Source organism: Armigeres subalbatus, chromosome 2, assembly GCF_024139115.2.
Source record: "Armigeres subalbatus isolate Guangzhou_Male chromosome 2, GZ_Asu_2, whole genome shotgun sequence".
NCBI lineage: Eukaryota > Metazoa > Arthropoda > Insecta > Diptera > Culicidae > Armigeres > Armigeres subalbatus.
In genome coordinates this window covers 8,768,471-8,791,315 of record NC_085140.1, presented here as the reverse complement: position 1 = coordinate 8,791,315, position 22,845 = coordinate 8,768,471, and the positions used below count along the sequence as shown (strand labels likewise).

At 37.8% G+C, this 22,845-nt stretch overlaps 1 protein-coding gene across 9 annotated transcripts in view; it reads right to left on the bottom strand.

Annotated features, from left to right (window-relative positions):
• The window catches only part of LOC134214011 (LHFPL tetraspan subfamily member 3 protein), a 70,787-nt gene that overhangs the window by 15,980 nt on the left and 31,962 nt on the right, over positions 1 to 22,845 (bottom strand). For all 9 annotated transcript variants that reach the window (XM_062693463.1, XM_062693460.1, XM_062693458.1 and 6 more), the window contains exons 3-4: positions 12,250 to 12,383; positions 11,807 to 11,933 (exon numbers count right to left, since the gene is read on the bottom strand). In XM_062693463.1, coding sequence (XP_062549447.1) covers positions 11,807 to 11,933; positions 12,250 to 12,383 — 261 coding nt within the window. The remainder of the gene's footprint in view (positions 1 to 11,806; positions 11,934 to 12,249; positions 12,384 to 22,845) is intronic.

The window sequence follows — 22,845 nt, the reverse complement described above, 5'->3', positions numbered from 1 at the left end:
ATCAATAGGATCAGAAGCAGCATCCGGAAAACCTATGTGGCAGCCGTCCAGTGGTCATGTGATACTAGCAAGTATAGGCAACGCTGCACGGCGGAACACAAATTATGTGCTAATATCCATTCCTCTAAATTTGAAGACCAAGGTCAACTCTTTGTATAACATATGAAACTGTTGATACTTCTTTGTAGTTTTCTTCAAATTCTCAGGTTGAAAATTTATCGACTCCTCTGAGCATAAAAGTATCATCGGCTTAGCCTCATAATATGCTAATATAAACACTGTGGAAGTCCTTAATGATCATTAAGCAGTGATATGGCAACATCCCAGTGGGGGATGATCATTAGTACATGTAGTAATCCCATTGGTTGTACCATTTTAGATCTTATTCATGAGCTTTCTTCGCAATCCATCAACTAATCCATTCGCACATAAAAAGTATGAACTATTTTCTTTTTCTACCGGATGGATTTTCCTTTCATTTACTCGGAGGATTCATCCTCTCCTTCTGTTATCCAAAACAGGTTTCCTGTCCAGATCGCACTCCATCACTTTCACTGCCCAAGCCTATGCGCTTGTAAAACTAGGTGAAAACTTCATTTTCCTCAAATGGTCGTTAGAGTGCCTGATTGGTATCGGCACGGGAAAACTTGTTTGCCGATCGCTTAATACAAGGCTTACTGAAAGTAAGTAAAGGTCATTCACTGCTGGCAGTCAGTACCAGCTTACTGAAACCAGAAAGTCGCCTTGTAAGGAATGACTCAGATTGTAGAGCAACTTTTAGATCATATGGCAATGCCGCCAAATATACGCTTAACTGTCATATGTTTGCATGAATTTCTGTCCGCGTAGGACAGTTATGCGTACAGCAGCAATATGAAGCAGTGTGGAATATTTTTTTACCGCAAATGGAGCTTACTGAACATTTACAGAATCAGTAAGTACGAAGTGGAGATAGACAAAACGATCGTGCTGCGACTACTCATGTTGGCGCGACGTGATACAAAAAAATAATTTCGACTGACGCGATGCTGCAGTCATCACATTTCAATGCTCCTATTAGTGCTCAATAAAATTTATAGATCAAATCACACTTATTTATTGACGAACACTGCACTGACAAGCAGCCATATATATATGTAAGCCAATTTGATAATGACCCACATGGAATCACCAAGAGGTAAACATTTATGGGGACAGCAACCACTATCTCTAACTTCCTACCATTTGGCCCACGGATGGGCCCCCAGCGGGTACTGTCGACCGACAATCCCGGCGTTTTCTTTTGAAGGTGAACAACGACGACATCTCTTTTTACCGCCATTTGTAGTAAACTCTTTACTACACAGCCAGCAGCACATGGGTACCTTCCCATGCAAAGGAGAGTAGCGACAGACGGGTTTGCTAAACACTTTCTTCAATTTTCACCATCTGCTAGGCCGCGTGTAAGCTCGCGTGGACCACAGGCATATGTCAGGCGGTCGGCGGAAGCTACCACGCCGTAATCGCCATTCGAATGGAAGGTAAACCGGTTTTCCATTCGGTGAATTGAACGATCTTGAGGGGGACAATAGCTCTTTCTGCATAACGATCGGAAAGGTTTGTTTGGCTTTCGATTGAGCGATTAATTTCCGTACCTGTTCGATGAGAGTTTTGGATAAAGCGCGCTACTGAAGAGTAGATTATTTAAATTGGCGAATAGGTTACTTGGTTGATTCAATGGAAACAGAAATAACTCACATTCCTAGTCGAAAAAATCTGGCCACGCGACAAATAGCTGAAATGATCACCCAACTAGCGGGTGTTAAATTTGATTAGAGTTCATATTTCTATAACCTTCAGATAAGCGAATTTGTACCGAAAATGAATTTAAACTTCCGGGACTGCATTCATCACAAAATAAATTGATCATCAATTGAAAAGATATCAAAAGTGACCAATGATTAATTATTCATGTTTTTTTTAAGATTTGTCGTAAGATTTTCTCTAATATACTAAGTAAATTCTCAGTTCTCATTTAGCTATAATCGCAAGTGGTCACCATACCAGGCGACCTTCTGGAAAATCCAGAACGACCGTAAAAATGGTCAATTTATAAAGTTTGTCCAAGAGCAGCGTGATTTTTTTTCTAAATCAATTCTCTCATAGTTAATTTTCGGCCAGACATTTTCTGAAATTTTGAATAAACAAAATTTTACTTTTAAGACAATTAGACTAAATAATTACCGAATCATTTTGAAACACTGTAAGCTGCATACTGCCAACAATCTTTTTTATAGTGCATGGCATTAACATAATATATAGCGATATTCAGTTTTCAACTTTGAACGCACAATCTCCTCATGATAGCTAGGAACTAAAAAACTGCTGTAAAACGTCCTCGTAGTCATCGAAATCCTACCGTATAAACTAGTCTATATTCTTGGACAAAATCTGTGTTAGAAAATTGCGTCTAACACTACCGACAGTAGTAAATGGGTACTTTTCTCCACAATTGTAATGGATTTTTATAGGCCTTCATTTACGTGACTTTTAACATTAAAATATAGTTTATGACGGACATGCAATGGATTTGACGCACCCTACTATCAAGAAGCCATCTCTCGGAAAGCTCAACAAGACTAGCAAATCTAATTCTTTTAATCTGTTGGATCACACTACTGTTGGAAGGAGATTCTCTCTATTCCGCGGGTTTCGCGTAAGTGTCTCTACTTATGGGTCCGCCACCCCCATTTTCGGTGGTAGGTCATTTGGCATAAAGTCGTTTGGCATAATGGTCATTTGGCATAATAATTGACGAATTTCGCGCCAACTCGACCAGCGGTTGGCACCACCTCAGAATCGAATGAAACTTAGTGGGCATAAAGGTATGGTATTTCTAAGCCACTCTGCATACTTAGTTTTACAAAAATTGTCAGTTATAGTTTTTACTTTGTTGAATAGTTCATCAAACTCTTCTGCCATTGTTGAGTATTGCTCATTCGAGATATAACAGAAATGTAATTTATAGAGATATTTTTGTCTGATTGTGTAACTGCCCATTCGTACAACTCCCGAGAAGTCTTAATAGTATTTCCATAATCTTTGGCAAGACTTGCTCGTTTTGCCATTCGTTTGAGAGAGCCACCAATACACTGGTGGAAATAAGTATAAAGACAAGCTCGGTTTCCATACAAAATGGCCATATTGGGAAGTCAATATCTCGATTCTTAGCGATTCGATTGGGGTGATTTTTTGCCAACAAGCCTAAAATTACTTGAATTTTTATTCAATGATAGTTACATTTATGCATATATTCTGGTTATACGCGTTTCTGATGGAAATAATTATAAAGACAGTTCCGTTGTATAGAGCTCCATATAAAAAAGTGGTGTCTTTATAATTATTTCCAGATTTTGAGGTCAAAATCAACAGAGATGTATTCAATTTACTCAAAGATCGAAAGTTCAAGTTAAAAACAGGTGCCTAGTGAAATTTCAGCCAAATCGAATCGCTACGAATCGAGATATCGATCCTCAATCATGATGAAAATGTATGAACATCATGCTTGTCTTTATACATATTTCCGGCGGTATAGCTTCGCAAGGGCCTTTTCCGTGCGATGTTGCAAAAAAGTGCCATTCTGCTTCTAAGCCATGTTTTGAATTGAAATTACACATTAATTTCGTAACGCAAAAATCGACCATTTTCCACCCTATCCTCCAACCCTCCTTCAAATTTTTTATATCAATCATTTTAAAATTGTGTATTGATTGTCACATTTATGTAATTCATGGATGTTCATTCAGGTAAGCAGAGTTTAGATTTAGTTAACAACTTCAGCAAAACCAAATTGTTAGTAGTGACCACGGCGTCCCCTTCTAGCTTTCAGAGGAAATCTCCCAAATTATCTTTAAATTTTTAACATTCAGATAATTTTAAATTTTTAACATTTTTAACATTATTTTAGATGGCTCGGAGATCCATAGTATTACATACCGACCGTCTATGATCGGCGAATTGAGGTGATGTCTGTGTTTTTGAGTGCACAAAATCTAACCCATTTTGCGGTACTTATCCTTATCCTTATTTGCTTCCAACTGGTTGCATTTAGTGGGAAATCCTGTTTCCTATTGAAGCATATTGTTTTGTATTGATAATTTCATTTATCGGACAATGGACTCAAAAGAAATAAAGGCAAACATACTATTTTACACACAAAAAAATTAAATAGTCTAGCTATTTTATTGGCACCTATTCTCAACCATCAAGTTGCAATGCATCAAGACTGAATCGGACTATAAACTCAAAAGTTTTGGCAAAAATACTATTTTTCCATATTACACCAGAAAGTCACCGATACCGCTAGGTGGATTAATCAATGTTTTTCTCCAATAAATTCTGACTACACCACTGCAAATAAAATAAAACATTTTTTTTGTGGTGATTCGATTATCCGGAGTGAAAATAAAATCGATACTCCAGATAATCGAGTCCGACCTGTATTACAATAAAATATCACTTCAATTTCGTTTCGGCAACATTTGCTCGTTTTCAAAGCAATTATTTGTTTTTTTGTAAAGTCTATTGTTTTTAAGTTTCTTCGATACAAAAAGTCAAAGAAAATATAAACCCTTTTCAAATGTTGGTCCACAAATATGTTAGATTATGCTAAATTGCTCCCTAAACAAATTTTATACGTCCAAAATGTGTCGTTGGTTTATTATAGGCTGCTGAACCTATATTTGGCGCTGTAGGCATAAAACACGCTGATAAATTTTTACTCAATATGGACACGGAAAAAGTTTTTGTTAGAAAAACTTTTTTTCCTTAAATATGTCACAGGAACATTATTCCCATCCCATTTTGTAATATCGATTTTAATTTTTAAAACTATTTTTTTTAGTGTAGAAATCGGTTTTTTATTTTTTGGATATTTTTCCAAAAAACTTCAGGGAATTTCACGACAGTCCGCCATACAACACTTTTTTGTAGGTCTTGTCATTTAAGAGTTACATCGATTTTTTAAAAATTAATGAAAAAAAAGTTAGGCCCTTATCAAATGTTACTCTTGATAATTTTTGAAAAACTAAGTATGCAGAGTGGCTTAAAAATACCATATCTTTATTCCTACAAAGTTTCATTCGATTCTGAAATGGTGCTGCCAGCCCCATAGAAGAGTAGGCGCGAAATTCGTCAATTTTGAAATCACCAATTTCGGAACTGAAGTAAAATATGTCTAATTCTTTATAATTATTGTCGTTTTTACATCAAAGGAGAGATGTTATGTTTTATGACTCCACCCCACTATCCCGAATACCACTGCCCCGAATGGTATTACCCCGAAGGCAACTACCTCGAATGGGACAGTACCCCGGAAGGCCATTACCCCGAAAACATTTCGAATCTGTTTGACACCAACAGATATCGATGAATCGCAAAATGACAATCTTTCCAAAAAATCAAAATATAGTAAAGAGGAAAGACGGCTTTGGCAGGTATTGTTCTATTATTGTCAAGGGGTTTTTATGACTGATTATGCTCAAATTTAATCTAAATATTTTTTGCATATCAAAGAATATTGTGGCCAAATTTCATAAAATTTGGTCGACAAAACCCCCCTGCCAATAATAGAACAAAATCTGCCAAAGCCGTCTTTTCCCCTACTTAGATTAATGCAAATAAAAATTCTATTTAACCAACAGTTTTGAGAAAAAATATTTGAAGCTCTTTTTAGTGGAATGTATTCAACCGTCTAAGACGAGTTTAGTACTCTCCATTTAATTCCACTAATTATTTCGTTATCTTTGCAGATACGTATTTCGACCACAACTGTGTGGTCGTCTTCAGTGTCTCGTACTTGACTCGACAGTTTGGTTTTCGTTTAATTAACTTAAACTGTCATTCTATCCCATCATAACCTGGAAAAGTACTATTCTACGAAAAGGAGTAAAAGAGCATTCATTCAAACGCGTTTGCCCGACATAAGGCGAACAAAGATGATGCCTTCTTTAAGTCAACGGGATTTCCCGAAGACAAACAAGATCTACCTCTCTCTCTCTCACACACACACACATCCTTACTCACTCACTTCCTCTGCATCCCTAATTATTACTCTTACCCACTTACCCACTCTTACTCATTCACATACTCTTACTCACTCATCCACTCTCACTCACTTATCCATTTTCACTCATTGATTGTTGGGGTTTATTTTATTACTCTCAATCACTCACTCTTTCTCTTTCTCGCGCACTCTTACTCGCTTACTCACTCACCCTTAGTCACTCATTCACTCATACTAACTCACTTACTCTTACTCCCTCTTAGTGACTCAGTCGCTCTTACTCACTCACTCGCTCATTCATACCATTCACTCACTTTTAATCGCTCACTCACTCTTACTTACACATTCACTTACTCTTACTCAATCAATTTTATCAATCGTACTCACTCACTCGCTCCCTTTAACTCACTCACTCACTCACTTTTTCTCACTCGCTCACTTTTACTCACTCACTCTTACTCACTCACTCTTATTTACTCACTCACTCACTTTTACTCACTTATTCATTCTCTATTACAGATTCACTCACTTTTACTCACTCTCACTAACTCTTATTCACTTACTCTTGCTGACTCTTAAGGTTCCCTCAAACTTTGCAAGCAAATCACTCGCAACGAGCATTTTGCTCGCAGAAAGTGACATCTGTCAAAAATTTACATGTCTGACTACACTGAAAGCGATTGCATGCAAACAAATGACAATTCGCAAGCAAACGCTCGCTTGCATCGTGTGACATCGCGTTAAATATTTGCAACTCGCAGAAACGAAATTGCGCTTGCTAGTGCAGCACCAGCAAATTTTTCGCTCGCCAAAGTGGAAACGTTTTCAGGTGGCAGTGTAGCACTGCAAAAATAGGAATGGAATTAAATTTTTTGGCTGAAAAACAAACGTGAAAATCTGCTACGTATGACTCAAATAAAGCTATGTCCATTTAGAATCCGGAATCATTTATTGTATTGCAGCGGCACGGAAAGTGACCGCTGTAAGAATACTTTTACAGTGGTTTGTCTACCTGGGCGCCCTATTTGCTGTGGTATAAATTTCACGAAGTTTCGTGCATCGTGTCAAAAATGATTCCAGATGGAAGCCGAAAGGAGAGAAAAAATCTGCACACCCGCGTTGATAATCCAGCTCATCGACGATGGAACCTACGTCAAAATGGATCTCGGGCAGCTTCCTAGCCAAAAATTCTACATAGTGACGGCACGAGGAGTAGTTCCTGCGAAGTTTAAGTTTGCTTTTTGGACAAACTTGCTCAAAAACAAATTATTTTGGCAAGGGATATGCAGCTGTGGAGCAAAGACCTAAGTGTTTGTGACGAATAAGACGATGGACTCGAAGCTGTACAAGGAGGAATGCCTAAAAAACCGCGGTCGACCTTCCATAAAGCCCATAAAGGTCCCGTGAAGTTTTGGCCGGATTTGGCGAGTTGCCACTACAGCCGGGAAGTCATCCAGTGGTACGGCGATAATAACGAAGATTTCATCGATAAAAACATAAATCCACGCAACTGCCCAAAGCTCCGGCCCATCGAGACATTTTGGGCAGTAATGAAGCGAAAGCTTAAGAAAAGTGGAAAAACAGCTCGGGACGCGACTCAGATGACCAAAATGTGGAACAAATGTGCCAAGGAAGTTGACTCCGGAGGTGTGCAACTTTTGATGAGAGGAATAAAGAAGAAGGTGCGAATTTTCACTAGAAACAAGAAGAAATGATTTGTATCAATATTTTTCCTTAAAGTACAGTGAATTACCCTTGTTTTGATGTATTAACCTTATTTGTACGTAAATCCGTTACCGAGATACAGATGATTTTATTATTCCGGATTCTAAATGGACATAGCTTTAGTGCTGTCCAATGAGAGCTTGAAGTAGCTGGAAGTTTGTCCCTGTCCTGCTCTTGCCCATTTGTTGACAAACAAGAACGAGCAGGCGGGAACAACTTCGAACTACTTCGAGCTGCTCATTGGACGTGCTAATGGCGAGTGCTCTCAAAAATCATTCGCTCGCACGAGTGATTTGCTTGCAACGTCTGACGAAGCCTTTACTCACCCATGCAACCACTCGTCGATTCCAAGACTACGTTTCATCCATAATCCGTAACTTTTACTACAGCGACCAAGAAACAACTTCAACCTTGTTGCACTCGTAGCCATGCTGACGTTAACCGGATTGGAAATTGTCTCGACTTCCCTGGGCGTGTTAGCCGCATGATATACGAATGCAAAAATGGTAACCTGGCTTAGAAACCTCGTAGTTAATAAATGTGGAAGTCCTTAATGAACACTAACCTGCGAGGCGGCTATGTCCCAGTGTGGGGATGTAATCCCGACCAGTAGATAGTAACAGATTTATATCAGAACTTGTTATTCTGTTACAGCCGTTTTTCATAACAGCGGTTGATATAAAACATGTAACATTAGTAGTTAAAATAACAAAAATTGTAACAAAATCTCTTCTAGTTTTAACAAAAATATTTCTAAATATGTTATGATTAGAACAAAAATATAACTCGATGTGTTACATAAAAAGCGGTGAAAATATCTTATACTATAACAAATTATGTTATTGAAAAGATTATGATTATCCATAATGTAGGCAATTAACTTTGTCCTGCTGCTTCAACTTTGAATGTAGGTTCAAGTTATACTGAAGATGGTACCTTCGTTTTTTCCCAATTCCTATCTACCAAAAATGTAGGCAATTATTTTTTCGAAAAAAAAACCAAACACATTATGTTATAATCATGTTATGACGATCATGAAATTTTCTTTCCTCCAACTTTGACAGGGAATTTATAACAAAATTATTTCAAGTTTTGTTATTTGTAACACATATTGATATAATTGTGATAAAATTTTGTTATGACTAACTGGTCGGGATGCCAATATGAAGAAGAAGGAGAATTCGTGCCATGGTAGATCTTACACCGTAACACACCACGCTAAGATGTCTACCCAGCGTTACGGGGGAACAATAGTAATAAACTTTTATTGAGCAAATTTGTTTTCATTGACATGACTAATTCGGGGTACCTTCTCATTCGAGGTAGTGTACCATTAGGGGTAATGGCATTCGGTGTAGCGGCCTTCGGAGTAATGGCATTATGGGAAGTGTCGTAGAGTCGTGTTTTATATCTGCCTTTTCCAGGATATAATTCCATCTTTAAATTCGTGTATTTGCTCGCTTTACGGCACGGAAAAGTTTGATTTTTTCTTTCAATGGAATTCTGGCATTTGATCGATCTAAGGTAACTGAAAACATGATCCCTTCTGTGAAACTGTGAAAAGCTTATAGAAAACTAAGTTGAAAGCTAGTTCCAGTTGGAATAAAGAGTCATTAAAGAAGAAAAAGTACTAATAAAAAGAAGAAATGCACAATTGGCAGGTTTTCCTCATCTGGAAAATTAGACTAGTCACCGTCAAATTAGTTCAAAGAACATTCATCTTGCTAGTAGGTGTGTCAACATTTGAAAAATTTTAGACTTCGAACACCTTACTCCTAATTTCTAGGAAAGGGAAGATATACTTCTGTGGTTGTTAGAAACTCCTCTCCTTCTGGAAAGGGAGTCTCCCATACAAATGAAACAAATTTTTTTTTTGCATAACTCGAGAACTGATAAAAGCAACGATGGATAGTGTGATAGATTGTATGAAGAAGTCGGGCAAACACTCCGGTTCGCTTGAATCCTGTCGGGGACTACAAGGTGATGGACTTTCGTGCTTGTTGTTCAATTTTGCGATAAAAGATGTCAGGCAGTTTCAACAGATCCAGTCAATTCGTTTGTTCCGCGAATGATATAAACATTGTTGACCGAACATTTGAAAAGGTGGTCTGGAACTTGAGGAAACAAAAGATGGACTGGTGGTAAGAGCTCCGAAAACAAAGTACATGCTGGGAATTTGTCTACCTTGGAAGACGGGCCAGCTATGGACTACAAAAGAAACAAAAGAGATTCAAACCCGCACCCGTGTGCAAAAGAACAATGTGGCGAAGAAGGATAAATCACGAGATAGCCTCTACGGCGAACCCAGTATCCCAGAACCCAGATTCCAAAAGATGTCGAAAACTCTTATGTTGCTCGGAATGCAAGTTTTTGTAAAAAAAAACATAGATTGTAAAAATTAAAAAAAAGCATTGGAAGATGGGTGTGCGATATTTAACATGAACAATTATGCTATTGAGAGCTGTTGTCTTATTTGCAACCCCTAAAAAATGAACGCCAGGTATGGAAATGTTATTTACTGACAACTTAGTTTGACCCTGTAATGATCAGAGCAAGATTTTCGGCAGTAAAAGCAAAATCTATGGTTATTGATATCCGCCATTTGAGTCCTTGGTTCATTTGAGATCTTTAGCGGAGTACTTAAAACTGGAAGATTAATTAAAACGAAAAGTAGTTTGATTTTTTTTGTTTCTTTAAAGGCATGGTACTAACCTAGTTTAGTTCAAGAAATTACTATCACATGAAGAGTGAATCCGCTTTAAAAATAGTTCTCAGGCTGGTAATCGATCATCTTGAAGAGTTCGGCTCGAGCTGACGTTGTGCATATTTATCTGAGCAAATGGTCTATTGTTATCGAACATTCATTAAATCCGAGAAATTTGAGGTTTTGTTATAGAATCAGGCGCACCACCTTCGAAGACATTATTACATCACTCGGCGAAGAAAGATAAATTACTTCCAGTGCAATTAGTACACCCATGCTACAGTCGGATCTCTCGTCGGACCACCAAACGTAACCCACAGGTAATAGAGAAGAACTTCACCACCACTTACCAGATTACTCCCCAAGTCCCCGCTTGTTACCTGCTTGGGTGCATTCGAGAAAATCGACTTGCAACAAGTTTGCCTACAATAATGCCTCCAAGCACCCCGACCAGAAGATGGTTAAGCTCTTGCGTGAAGCAATTATCTGTAATTGGCGAATTACAGATGCCACTGTTCCTTTCACTTTATTGGCGAGGAAGCGCCATTAAGACTGCGTAGCATTTCGCCGGCAGCGTATTAGAGAAATGAATGATACTTGAATGCGGAGGGTATCCATTCGTAAGGCTTTATGTTCTCAGGGCAAAGAATTGAGGAAGTGCTCTCATGTGTTTTCTATTTTCCTCAAGCAAACAAGTACATTAGCGGCCGTTCGTTGTCGGCATGGTAGCTATTCAGGGCCAACATCTCTGTTATTTATTTCATCTTGTTAGAGCATTCTACACTTCGCGGTCTTTTGAAGAATAACAAACAATGGAAATTGAAGCTGAAGCGAACCACAGCCTGCACTGTCAGGTTGAAAGTAGGCTGATTTGAGTTATAGTGACCATAATAAAAAAAATGCCAGATCGTGATGGCTCTCTGACTAAATGAACAGAGAAAATGATTTAGAGCTTTTCGGTGAAATTTCTTCATTTTTCAGAAGACAAGTTAGTTTAGTACTATCCCACCACTTGATAGTAATCTTATAAATACGTATTTCGACCTACATATTAGGATCGTCTTTGGCTACGTATTAATCGAGTCAAGAATACAAAAATACAATACGCAACACTGACGGTTTTACTGCTAAAGGTTTAAATGCGTATCTGGAAAGTTACAATCATGTGAGGGAATTAAATTGGAAAATACTATAACTCGTCTTAAGACAAATTGATAAATATGTTATGATGAGATGGAATATATTCCGAGTTACTACTACGACCATTTTGAAAAATTTGAAAGGTAAGTCCAAGAAATAAATACAACAGCACTTGTGCTGTATTAAAAACTTACCGGAAAGCATTTGCATCCAGCCGCAAATGTGAAAAACGGTGGTCGATTTCATTAAAACCATCAACAGCAGACAGCAGATCGCTAGCACCGATGTGGCGACGGCCAAACCGCAGAAAACTGTGGCCACCTGGGAATGAGAAAAATCATCATTACACTCGTGTTTCGGTCCGGGTTCTCTTAACTATTTCGACATTTTATTTGCGTATGATAACGATTAATGGTGGCTTCCATTACCGAACTAACGGATTTCTTCTTCGGAGGCGCTAGCACCGTAAACGAAGAATCACGCTTCTATTCTATTTAAAATTCGACCGACCGAGCAGCGCAGCACGCAGAAAGCTACTTAACCCACTTCCTCCGCGACGCCGTTCGTTACTGATTAACACACAGGATGGAAGCACACGCTTAAATAAGATAGAAAAAAAAAACAACAGTACACAAACCTGGAACGCTATGGACTGCATCGCCAGTAAGTCTTCGAGTTTGCCGCTGCAGCTGTCGTTGAGGTCGTCTTTCTGGCAAATCTGCCACAGTCCGAGCCGGCCGCCGGCATCCGAGTCCGAATCGCCGACCCATTCTGGAAACGGGGGTGAGAAAGATGATTTTATAAGTGGATGAGAGATAATAAGCGATTGAGTGGATTTCATTTGTTGGGGTGGAAGTGATTTGCTTTAATAATTTTATTGACATGATTATTGGAAAAGTGCTTCCTAGTTTTACTGTGTACGATGTTTCGCCTTTTTCCTCGTACATTTAAAAATACATTAATTTTGTCAATTTAGTTCGTGCGATTTTGTTTTGTGAAATTGAAATCATGTCACATATCATCAAAACTAGTGTGATTCATATGAAGTCCAAAGTCCATAATCTTAGTTTATGCGTTAATCATATTTTTTGTCGCCAGAACATCTAGTTCCTGATACTGTAGTGGGGAAATAGAACGAGCAAAACCACAGAAAAATATGACAGAACGAGGAGAATGCAGTGAGCACTACGGATCAATGATATGGAATACTATTGCCCGATAGTCTCCAGGCTGTGTGGCATCTTGCAATATTTCTTTAATTTCCCTCATATGACTTACAATAAAAATAATTACTACGTCATCGCATAAATAAAACGTTTGATTTTTACAATGTTATGGAAATGCTAAAAACATTGTCCAAACATAGACCTCACTAGCGGGGCCAAGCTGGGGGACGATAGGGCACGTGACCCACCAAATTGAATATTTTCCCTCAAATTTTAAAAATGCTCTTGGAATTTCTTATGGAAAAAAATCTAAATAAATCATAATCTTGGAATTTCTTTGGGAATTCCTTCGAAAATTCTATTGGAAATTCCTTCGTAAATTCCTGTAAGAATTGCTTCGGAAATAATTTAGCAATTCCCTTAGAAATTTCTTTGCGAAATCTTTTCAAATCTTTAAGGTCTTGCTTTGGAAATTTGTTTGAGAATTCATTCTGGAATTTCTCCAGGAATTCCTTCGATAATTTGTTTTGAAAATCATTCAAAAATTCTTTCCATTCCAGGAATTCCCTCCAGGAATAATTAAGAAAATTACGTCATTACCTCCTAAATTCATCCGGATATTTCTTCGGAACTTCCTCTTGCTTTTAGTAAAACCATACAAAATTCCTTTTAAAATTGCTGCAGGAGTTATTCCGGAAATTTTGTTGGAAGATTTTTTCCTGAAATTTATTAAAGAATGAAATAGAAAATCCTAAGCGAAGACGGTAAGACGCGCGGCTACAAAGCAAGACCATGCTGAGGGTGGCTGGGTTCGATTCCCGGTGCCGGTCTAGGCAATTTTCGGATTGGAAATTGTCTCGACTTCCCTGGGCATAAAAGTATCATCGTGCTAGCCTCATGATATACGAATGCAAAAATGGTAACATGGCTTAGAAACCTCGCAGTTAATAACTGTGGAAGTGCTTAATGAACACTAAGCTGCGAGGCGGCTCTGTCCCAGTGTGGGGATGTAATGCCAATAAGAAGAAGAAGAAGAAGAAGAAGCGATTTTTCGGAAGAGTATCTAGCAGAAATGTCAATGGAATTTCCAGATGAAATTTCCCACGGTTCTCTTGAAGTAATTTCTGAATGATTCCTACAAGAATGTCTGAATGTCCGAATGTCTGAATGTCCGATTTCCAAAAGAATTTCTAATGGAATATTCGAAAGCCTTGAGTAACGTCAAATTACATTTCAAGGGGAATTTTTAATTAATTTTCTCAAGAATTCTTAGCGAAATTATAAAGATATTCCTAAGAGGAATATCGAAGGAATTCCAAGAATTTCTCCCTAGAGTTTCGGAATGGATTTCTTAAGGAATAATTGGAAGAATTTGTTTTAGAAAATCCTGGAATAATTGCTGATGAAAATCATTTAAAATTTGAAGTAGTTTCTTATTCAATTTCGGCAGGAATTACTAAAGCAATTTCCAATGAAATTTATAAAGATACTCAAAAAAAAATCTAAGAAATTTTGGAAGGTTTTCCTGAAAAAAAATTTCCGTGTGTATTCTTAAAGAAATTTTTAAAATGGTTTCCGTCAAAATTCCAAACAAATTTCCAATGGAATTTACAAATTTCTAAAAGAATTTCGGAAAAAATTCTCAAAAGAATTTGCAAAGCAATTCTCGAAATTTCTCGTGGAAATTTCTAAATGAGTTTCGAAGAAATTTCGCAAGGTATTTCGAAAATAATTTGGACTTTTTAAAACTTTCCTGAAGAAATCTATGGAGGATTTCTCCTAAAATAATTTCCGAAGGTGCGTGCGTGCGTGTACAAACTACCCCCTGCTGACTGGCAGTGATGTGATGGAAGAAAGCTGTCTGTTTAAAATAGGTTTACAGTCAGATTTAATCCGTAAGATAGAAAGTGCTAGCTCTACTGCAGCTCCAATGACCCATTCCAGACTGCCTGGTATTTCATAATCAATACGAGGTCACTGTTGCTTACAATATGCCCCGCCTGTTTATGCTACAATTATTGGATAATGGATCCATAAGCAAACTTCCGAATTATTCAATCCAGCGCGTATTTAATATTGATAAAGGAAACATAATCGTAGGAAACAATTAGTAAGAACACAATGAAACAATCTCACCAATTGAATTCATTGCCAAATCACTGGGACAGGCTCAACCATAGATATAATAATTGGTAATGCCTTCTTTGAATGACCGCATCCGGTCGGAATAACGCAAAGTGGGAAAACAATGCATTCTCCGATCAGGAATGCATAACAAAATTATATCTCAATTATATCAATAGTTGTTATTTCAAACAACGTGTGTTATAATTAGATAATTCGATAAAAATGTGTCTTCGGCCAGTTTTATTTCATATCAAAAAACAACTTTAGTTATGATTATTTTCACAAAATAATTGCCTACATTTTTTGTAGACATTGAAAACAAAATCGGAGGTAATAATGCATAGCTGGAACAAAGTTAATTGCCTACATTATGGATGGAAATCCGTCGTGGTAGCGTAGGGGAATTGTGGGTAAAACCGACACCACTTCAAATCTCTTATTCCAAGAGATTATCGGACAGAATTTCGACACGCTTTGAATAAACGTTTGATTTCTTGTATTTCTAGTCATTTTGTAGCTGGCGAAGAGGTGTAAGAGTCATAATAAACAGACAATAAGCATTGATAACCATTGAGGAGATGAATGATGTAAAATTTTGGCATCGGTGTATAAGCTTTTACGACAATAATTTGTTGATTTGCAGTATTTAATCCATCTCTGATCCATAATTGAACATCATTTTGTGTATGTTGTGGAAAAATAGTTAACTTTTCTAATTATGAACATCCACATGTATCTCATCATTATTATGTTATCAGTTGGGGTAAATTCGACACCTGCCATCGAATCACGAAACACCTCTGTTTTATTAAACTCATCATTCGCATAATAAAATTCAATTATTGAAAAACGAGGCGCCGGGGAATATAACTTAATCATAGACTGATTACATATCATATCATCATTGGGCGTGACAATAGGTCTAGAAGGTAATATTGAGTCATCAAGGAAATCCTGCAGGTCGGATAACAATAGTGCTCAAAGAAGAACCGTATTTTTAGGCTTATTTTGCTCTTAGATATATTCAATCCGTTCTCTAGTGTTGTTCTTTCGTGATCCATTTTCACTTCTGTAAACATGTAGCTTGTCACCTACGGAACTAGTCATTTTGATTTCTTGTCATAACTGCAACATACGCATTTATTTTAAATCACCATTATAAACAGAGTTTTAAAATAAGTGAAATTTAAATGTAGGTAAATATTACAGTAGTAGTTAGTAAATTTGTTACTAAAAATCTCATACTATATTTTTTACCCAACCCACTAAAGAAACTAAAAAAATATGATATGTGCTGATGATTTTAATTATATAAAATTTTGTTCAACCATCGTTTATGAGTGACCCCTAAACATGAATTTCATACACAAATATCAAAATGAATGTTGTTAATCATTTTCAATTATGTTGTAACATCATTTAGAATTGTTCTGATGTTCGATTCCATAACGACTTGATGTGTCGGTTTTACCCTCATGTGGTGTCGATCTTACCCGCACACCAGCTGTTTGGGCTGGAAGATGGACTGTTCGCGTTTTCATCATAAACCAAATTCTATCAAGAAATATTATCCTGAGACCTCATGGACTGATGCATAAAGAGCCAAAGTATGCTTGCATGAAATTTCTAGAGCAGAAAATTGCTTCATAGATTGGGGAACTGTAAAGTTGCTTAAGGTGTCGGTTTTACCCACTTTTCCCCTACCAGATTTCTATCCGTGATGTAGGCAATTACCTTGAAAGTAGATTGTACAGAAAAAATATATCAACGTTTATTTATATGTTTGTTGATATGAAGGTTTCAACCTCTGTTTTAATTGTCTTATGGCTAGAGGTATTTTGATATAATTTTTGTTATTTTAACAACTAACCAGCAAAATTTACATTCTGTTACAATATTTTTCTGAAATAAATAACTCCCCTTGTTATAATTTTGTTATGCATTATTGATCGGGTCTTGAAATGGACACATTTGTTCGGTATAAAGAAGAGGTAGTCCCTTCTATGACTTAACGCATCTGCACGGTATAAAGCAAAGGGAAAAGATAATGCCTACTACTTTAAATGGATGCGTCTGCCTTAGAGATGGTCGGGTTTTGCATTTTGCAAACCCGAACCCGACCCGAAACCGATTTGTAAATTTCCTTCAAACCCGGACCCGACCCGACCCGGAATACATTTTTTTATCAAACCCGACCACCTCTGCCGGTATAAGGCGAAGAACGCGTCTGCCCGGTATAGGGCGAAGGGAGGGATAACGCCTTCTTTAAATGGATGCATCTGCCTGGTATAAGGCGAAAGGAGTTGTTAATGCCTTCTTTAAAAGAACGCGTCTGCCCGGTATAAGGCGAAGGCAGGGGTAACGCCTTCTTTAAATGGATGCATCTGCCCGGTATAAGGCGAATAGAGTTGATAATGCCTTCTTTAAATGAGCGCGTCTGCCCGGTATAAGGCGAAAGGAGTTAATAATGCCTGCTTTAAAAGATCGCGTCTGCCCGGTAGAAGGCGAAGGGAAGGGTAACGCCTGCTTTGAATGGATGCATCTGCCTGGTATAAGGCGAAAGGAGTTGTTAATGCCTTCTTTAAAAGAACGCGTCTGCCCGGTATAAGGCGAAAGGAGGGATTACGCCTTCTTTAAATGGATGTATCTGCCCGGTATAAGCTGCAATTGAAATTTTGAAAACTACTTCTACATATTCTGGGAGGCCTTCCTTAGCGGGAAGCTGCGTGGCTGCCAAGCAAGACTATGCTGAAGGAGCCTGGGCTCAACTTCTTGCCCGGTCTAGGAAAATGATCGAATTTTTTTTTTCGGCTTTTTAGGTATAAAAGTTTTAACGTGTTAATATCGTGTTAAACGAATGCAAAAAAATGGCAACTTGGTTTAGAAACCTCGCAGGCAGTGGCGTCTCGTAACCTCACTTTTTACCTGTTTAACGACACAAAAATGGAAAATTTTGATATTTCGACAGTTCAAAAAGAAAATAAAAGTACCAGATTTGATTAAGGTAATCAAAATCTACTTATTCCATTCATTTACGCTCAAAAATTTTGCAGATTCGAAATCGTTGAACAGGTAGATTGAGGTTAAGGAATCGCCACTGCTCGCAGGTAATAATTGTGGAATTGCTGAATGAACAGGCTATTATTATTATTATTCCGCGAACTGGTGCATTCCGCCAAAAGTCATTCGGCGAAAGAGTACAAACCGCCAAATGTCGTACCGCGAAAAGTTACAAACCGCCAAATGTTACTCCGCGAAATGTTCAACCGCGAAAATGAATTCCGCGAAATAGTTTTCGGTGAAATGTTATACAATCAGTTTTATGAATTATTCCTGGAGAAGTTCCCGAAAGATTTTTTTGAGAAATTTTAGAAGTATTCAAATGTATTTCAGAAAGAATTTCTGAGCGAACTATTGAAGGAATTTTCTAAGGAATTATTGAAAAATCCTCCGAAAAATTTCCAATGGAATTTTCAAACATATTCCTCATGGAATTTTCATATTAATTTTTAGAATTCTACAAGAATTCCTTCTGGAACATCTGAAGGAATTATTTCGGGAATTCTGCCAGGGACTTCTCCGGGAGGTCCTTCGAAAATTCGGACGACAGTAAAACAAACCCCTGTTTTGAGTCTGGAATTGACTTGCCAAAAAAAAAAACAAAAAAACATCGGGATTTCAGTCGATCCATCATCATACTTCTTCCAATATTCTCGAGAATTCCTTAGGAATTTACTTCAGAAGTTGCTTCGAAAATTTCTTCAGTATGATTCAAGTGATATTTCATGAATTTATTCAAAAGTTCGTTCAGGGATTCGTTACAGGAATTATTTCGGTAAGTCACCCAGAAATTATTTCAGGTATACCTTCGAAAATTCCTTCCCCTCGGGAATTTATTTCAGGGATTCCTTTAGCAATACTCAGAAAATCTTCCAGGTATTCCATCCGAAATTCCATACCATGGGCCCCGTAAATCAGCTGGAATTACTTTCAGAAATTTCCGAACGAATTCCTCAAGGTATTTCCGAAGGAACTTTGAAAATTTTGGTCGAAATTCCTATGAAAAATTCTTCTGGGATAGCTACGGAAATTGCTTCAGGAATATCTTCCGAAATTCCCTTAGGAGAATTCCTTAAGAAATTTCTTTATGATTTCTTCTGGAAATGGCTTTAGGAATATCTGCGAAAATTGGTTTGGGAATTCCTTCGATTTTTTTTAGAAATTTTTTCAGCAAGTATTTCTGGAATTAGTTAAATAAATTCTTCCAGTATTCCTATTTTTATTATTGAAGTTCTTACGAAATTTCTTCAGAACTTCTTCCAGGAATTCTTTCCATTTTTTTTTAAATTCCTGCGATATTCTTTTAAGTTTTTTTGGGAGTCACTTCTCAAATTCATTTAACAATTCTTTTAGGATCATTCGGATAATTGCTTTAAGACACTTCTTTCGAATATTTCATCTGGACATTCTTTTGAAATTTCCATAGAAATTTACGAAGAAATTTTCTAAAACTGCTTCTTTGAATTTTAAAAAGAATGTCTTGGGGAAATCTTCAAAGAAATTTCTGAATTTGTCTCCGAAGTAATTTTCAGAGGATTGTCTGGAAAAATCCCTAGACTAAATTCCGAAAAAAAATTCTGGACATTCTTGGACAAATTAAATGTCGGAAATGCCTTCAGGAGCTCCGTTGTCAGTTCCGTTAGCAATCTGTTCGTGAACTCCCAGGGAAATTCCTAAAATTTTGTCCTAGATTTGTGTGAAGAAATTTTTGCTGGAAATTCCGGAAGAATTACTTGACAAATTTCCGAAAAGTATCCGAAGGAATACCTGAAATAATTTTAGAACTGGATGTTTTTTGAAAGACATTCAGAATTTTTACGTCTACTGAATTTTTACGTCTGACTGATTACGCCCCCAAATTATAAACGCACCAATTACGACAAAATTGATGGTGCCCTACCGTTACCAGAGCTCTGGTGCCGTCAGTGATAGACGTACATGTTCATGGTAGAATTAGAGGCGAAAGAATAGATTAAATAGTTCCGTTAGGATACGGCAGACATGGAGAATATTTTATAGATAGAATAATGTTTTATAGATATGCATATTAGAAATTTGGAGTCAGTACTCGTCGATAGAAACCCTCTCGCATGCGATGGTGTATGAGCAAATCAAACCATACTGATACTCTTCCCTCCCTCTTCACACGGGAGGTTGGCAGAAGGAAGGTCGTGAGATTTATATCATCACAAATATTGCCCTCCACTCGCTCCCAAATCCACTTCTTTAAAACATTCTTCATGGCTTCCGTATCCTAACGGAAATATCTAACCTATGCTTTCGCCTCTAATTCTTCGCATTTCCATAACATTGTAAAAAGCGTTTAACTTCACGCAGAAGTATGTAATACACTCATCATTAATCATAGTTTAATTTTTATCGATTGATATTCTATAATGGTGTTTATGGCTACCAAAAACAGAGTATCACTTAACACTGATCGCTGATTCAATATACTCTCCATCTTTTTCACGTTCAAAAACGATTCGGCAATTTTCCAGTAGGGGATGTTATGCCAACAAAAACGAAGAACTACAAAAATAATAATATTTTGTTTTATTTTCGTCATTCGGAGGCAAAAGATTTCCTCACCTTCCACAGCCACGCACGCCTTGGTACAAATAATCGGCCTGATCAAAAAATAAAGATCGCCGGGCTAGCGCGTATTAACGTATAGCATTGGACGACACACGTCGAGCGAAGTTGCACAATTGTAGCGATCTCGCATCAACTGGGGCATCTGCCTCCCGTCGAAAGGTTCGATCCGACCGCAAAAGACATTCCATTCATGCGGAAGACAATTTGCTTCTTGTTTTGTCCGTGGCACAGTCGGTGGTTAGTCGCTGTTCGAACAATGTAGCGATGTTTTGTTTTTGCTTCTGTTTTGGAGTTTTTTTTTTTATGCAACGATAATTTGAAGTGCTTGAACCAAAACGAGGGCTGTTTTTCTGTTTTTGAGTTATGCCAATTTGCTAGTATTTTCCGCCTCACTGCGAAAGAAAGAGGAAAATGTGCAATTTGAGTGTTGGCTCAATGATTGGCGCGCAAGTCGCTCTAAGGCTGCGAATGGTGGTGAAATGCTTTGGCTTAATAAGAGTTATGCGGCGCTATTCTCACTCTTCGCTCAGTAATATAGAAAGGGAAAACAGCTGTTTGAAGTCAATTATACGACACTCAGACTCTGGATATGTATTGCATAAGTTCGCAAACAGAACTTTCAATAAAGATTACAAAATAACCATGACAGTGATTGGTTTTAAAAGCAACAAATAAATATAGAATCGCATAAATTAAAAAAAAAGCTGAAGCTCTCTAACGATGTAAGAAAGCATCTTACTGGAGATATTTGTACAACTTAGCCTGAAATAGAATTTGGCAATCTGTACATGTATCGACCTACTACCACCCATACCCAATGTAATGTTATTTAATCCACATATTTTGGTTGCTCAAAATAAATCAAAATAAACTATTTAGGGTCCTAGGAAAAAACTACTACAAAAATACTAAAATTGTTAATTTGGAATCATTTTAGAGTGTATATCAGGATCAGGATTTCTAGAACATGCTTTTTGCATACAATACTTTGACGCATAAAATACATCATTTCAGAACAAATGCATTACTCTCTATAATCAACTTTACTTTTATTTCAAAGCGAAGATCTAGCATAACATTTCATTTGTTATTACCTAGCTCATCTACTTTCTTGAAGGCCTTATTATTAAAATAGATTTTGAAGAATTATTTGAGAATGATGAAATTGATTTTGTTATCGATTTTATTGAATTGTGTGTTTATGTCAATAGAAAAGAGAACTACCGTCAGACTGGGCTTGTTCCCGAGCAGGAGAAATTGGCTAATTCTGCATAATACCAAATGCATAACAAATTATTATTCGTTTGGTAATGAAATACCTAAGCCTGTTATGCCTCAAGTATTCTGCACATAAGCTTTTTTTTTTATCACCAGACTAAAGCCCCGGAGTGGCCTGTGCTGCACATAAAAGACTTCTCCATTTAGCTCGGTCCATGGCTGCACTTCGCCAATCACGCAGTCTGCGGAGGGTCCGCAAATCGTCCTCCACCTGATCGATCAACCTTGCCGCTGTGCACCTCGCCTTCTTGTTCCCGTCGGATCGTTGTCGAGAACCATTTTCACCGGATTACTGTCCGACATTCTGGCTACCTGCCCGGCCCACCGCAGTCTTCCGATTTTCGCGGTGTGAACGATGGATGGTTCTCCCAACAGCTGATCCAACTCGTGGTTCATTCGCCTCCTCCACGTACCGTCCGCCATCTGCACCCACCATAGATGATACGCAACACTTTCCTTTCAAAAACTCCCAGTGCGCGTTGGTCCTCCACGAGCATCGTCCAGGTCTCGTGTCCGTAGAGAACTACCGGTCTTATAAGTCTCTGATCGAACTCTATTCGATCGGAGCGTCTTACGGAGTCCAAAGTACGTACGATTTCCAGCCACTATGCGCCTCCGAATTTCTCTGCTGGTATCGTTATCGGCGGTCACCAGTGAGCCCAAGTACACGAATTCTTCAACCACCTCGATTTTGTCACCACCGATAGAAACTCGTGGTGGGTGGCTTACATTGACCTTTCTTGAGCCTCTTCCTATCATGTACTTCGTCTTCGACTAGTCCAATCCGTCCAATGACTAGTCCAATCGCTTTTCAGTCTGATGTAGGCTTCCTCCATCCTCTCAAAGTTACGTGCCATGATATCAATGTCGTCGTCGAAACCAAATAGCTGGACGGACTTATTGAAAATTGTACCACTCGTGTTAATTCCTGCTCTTCGTATTACCCCTTCCAAAGCGATGTTGAATAGCAGACACGAAAGACCATCACCTTGCCGTAACCCTCT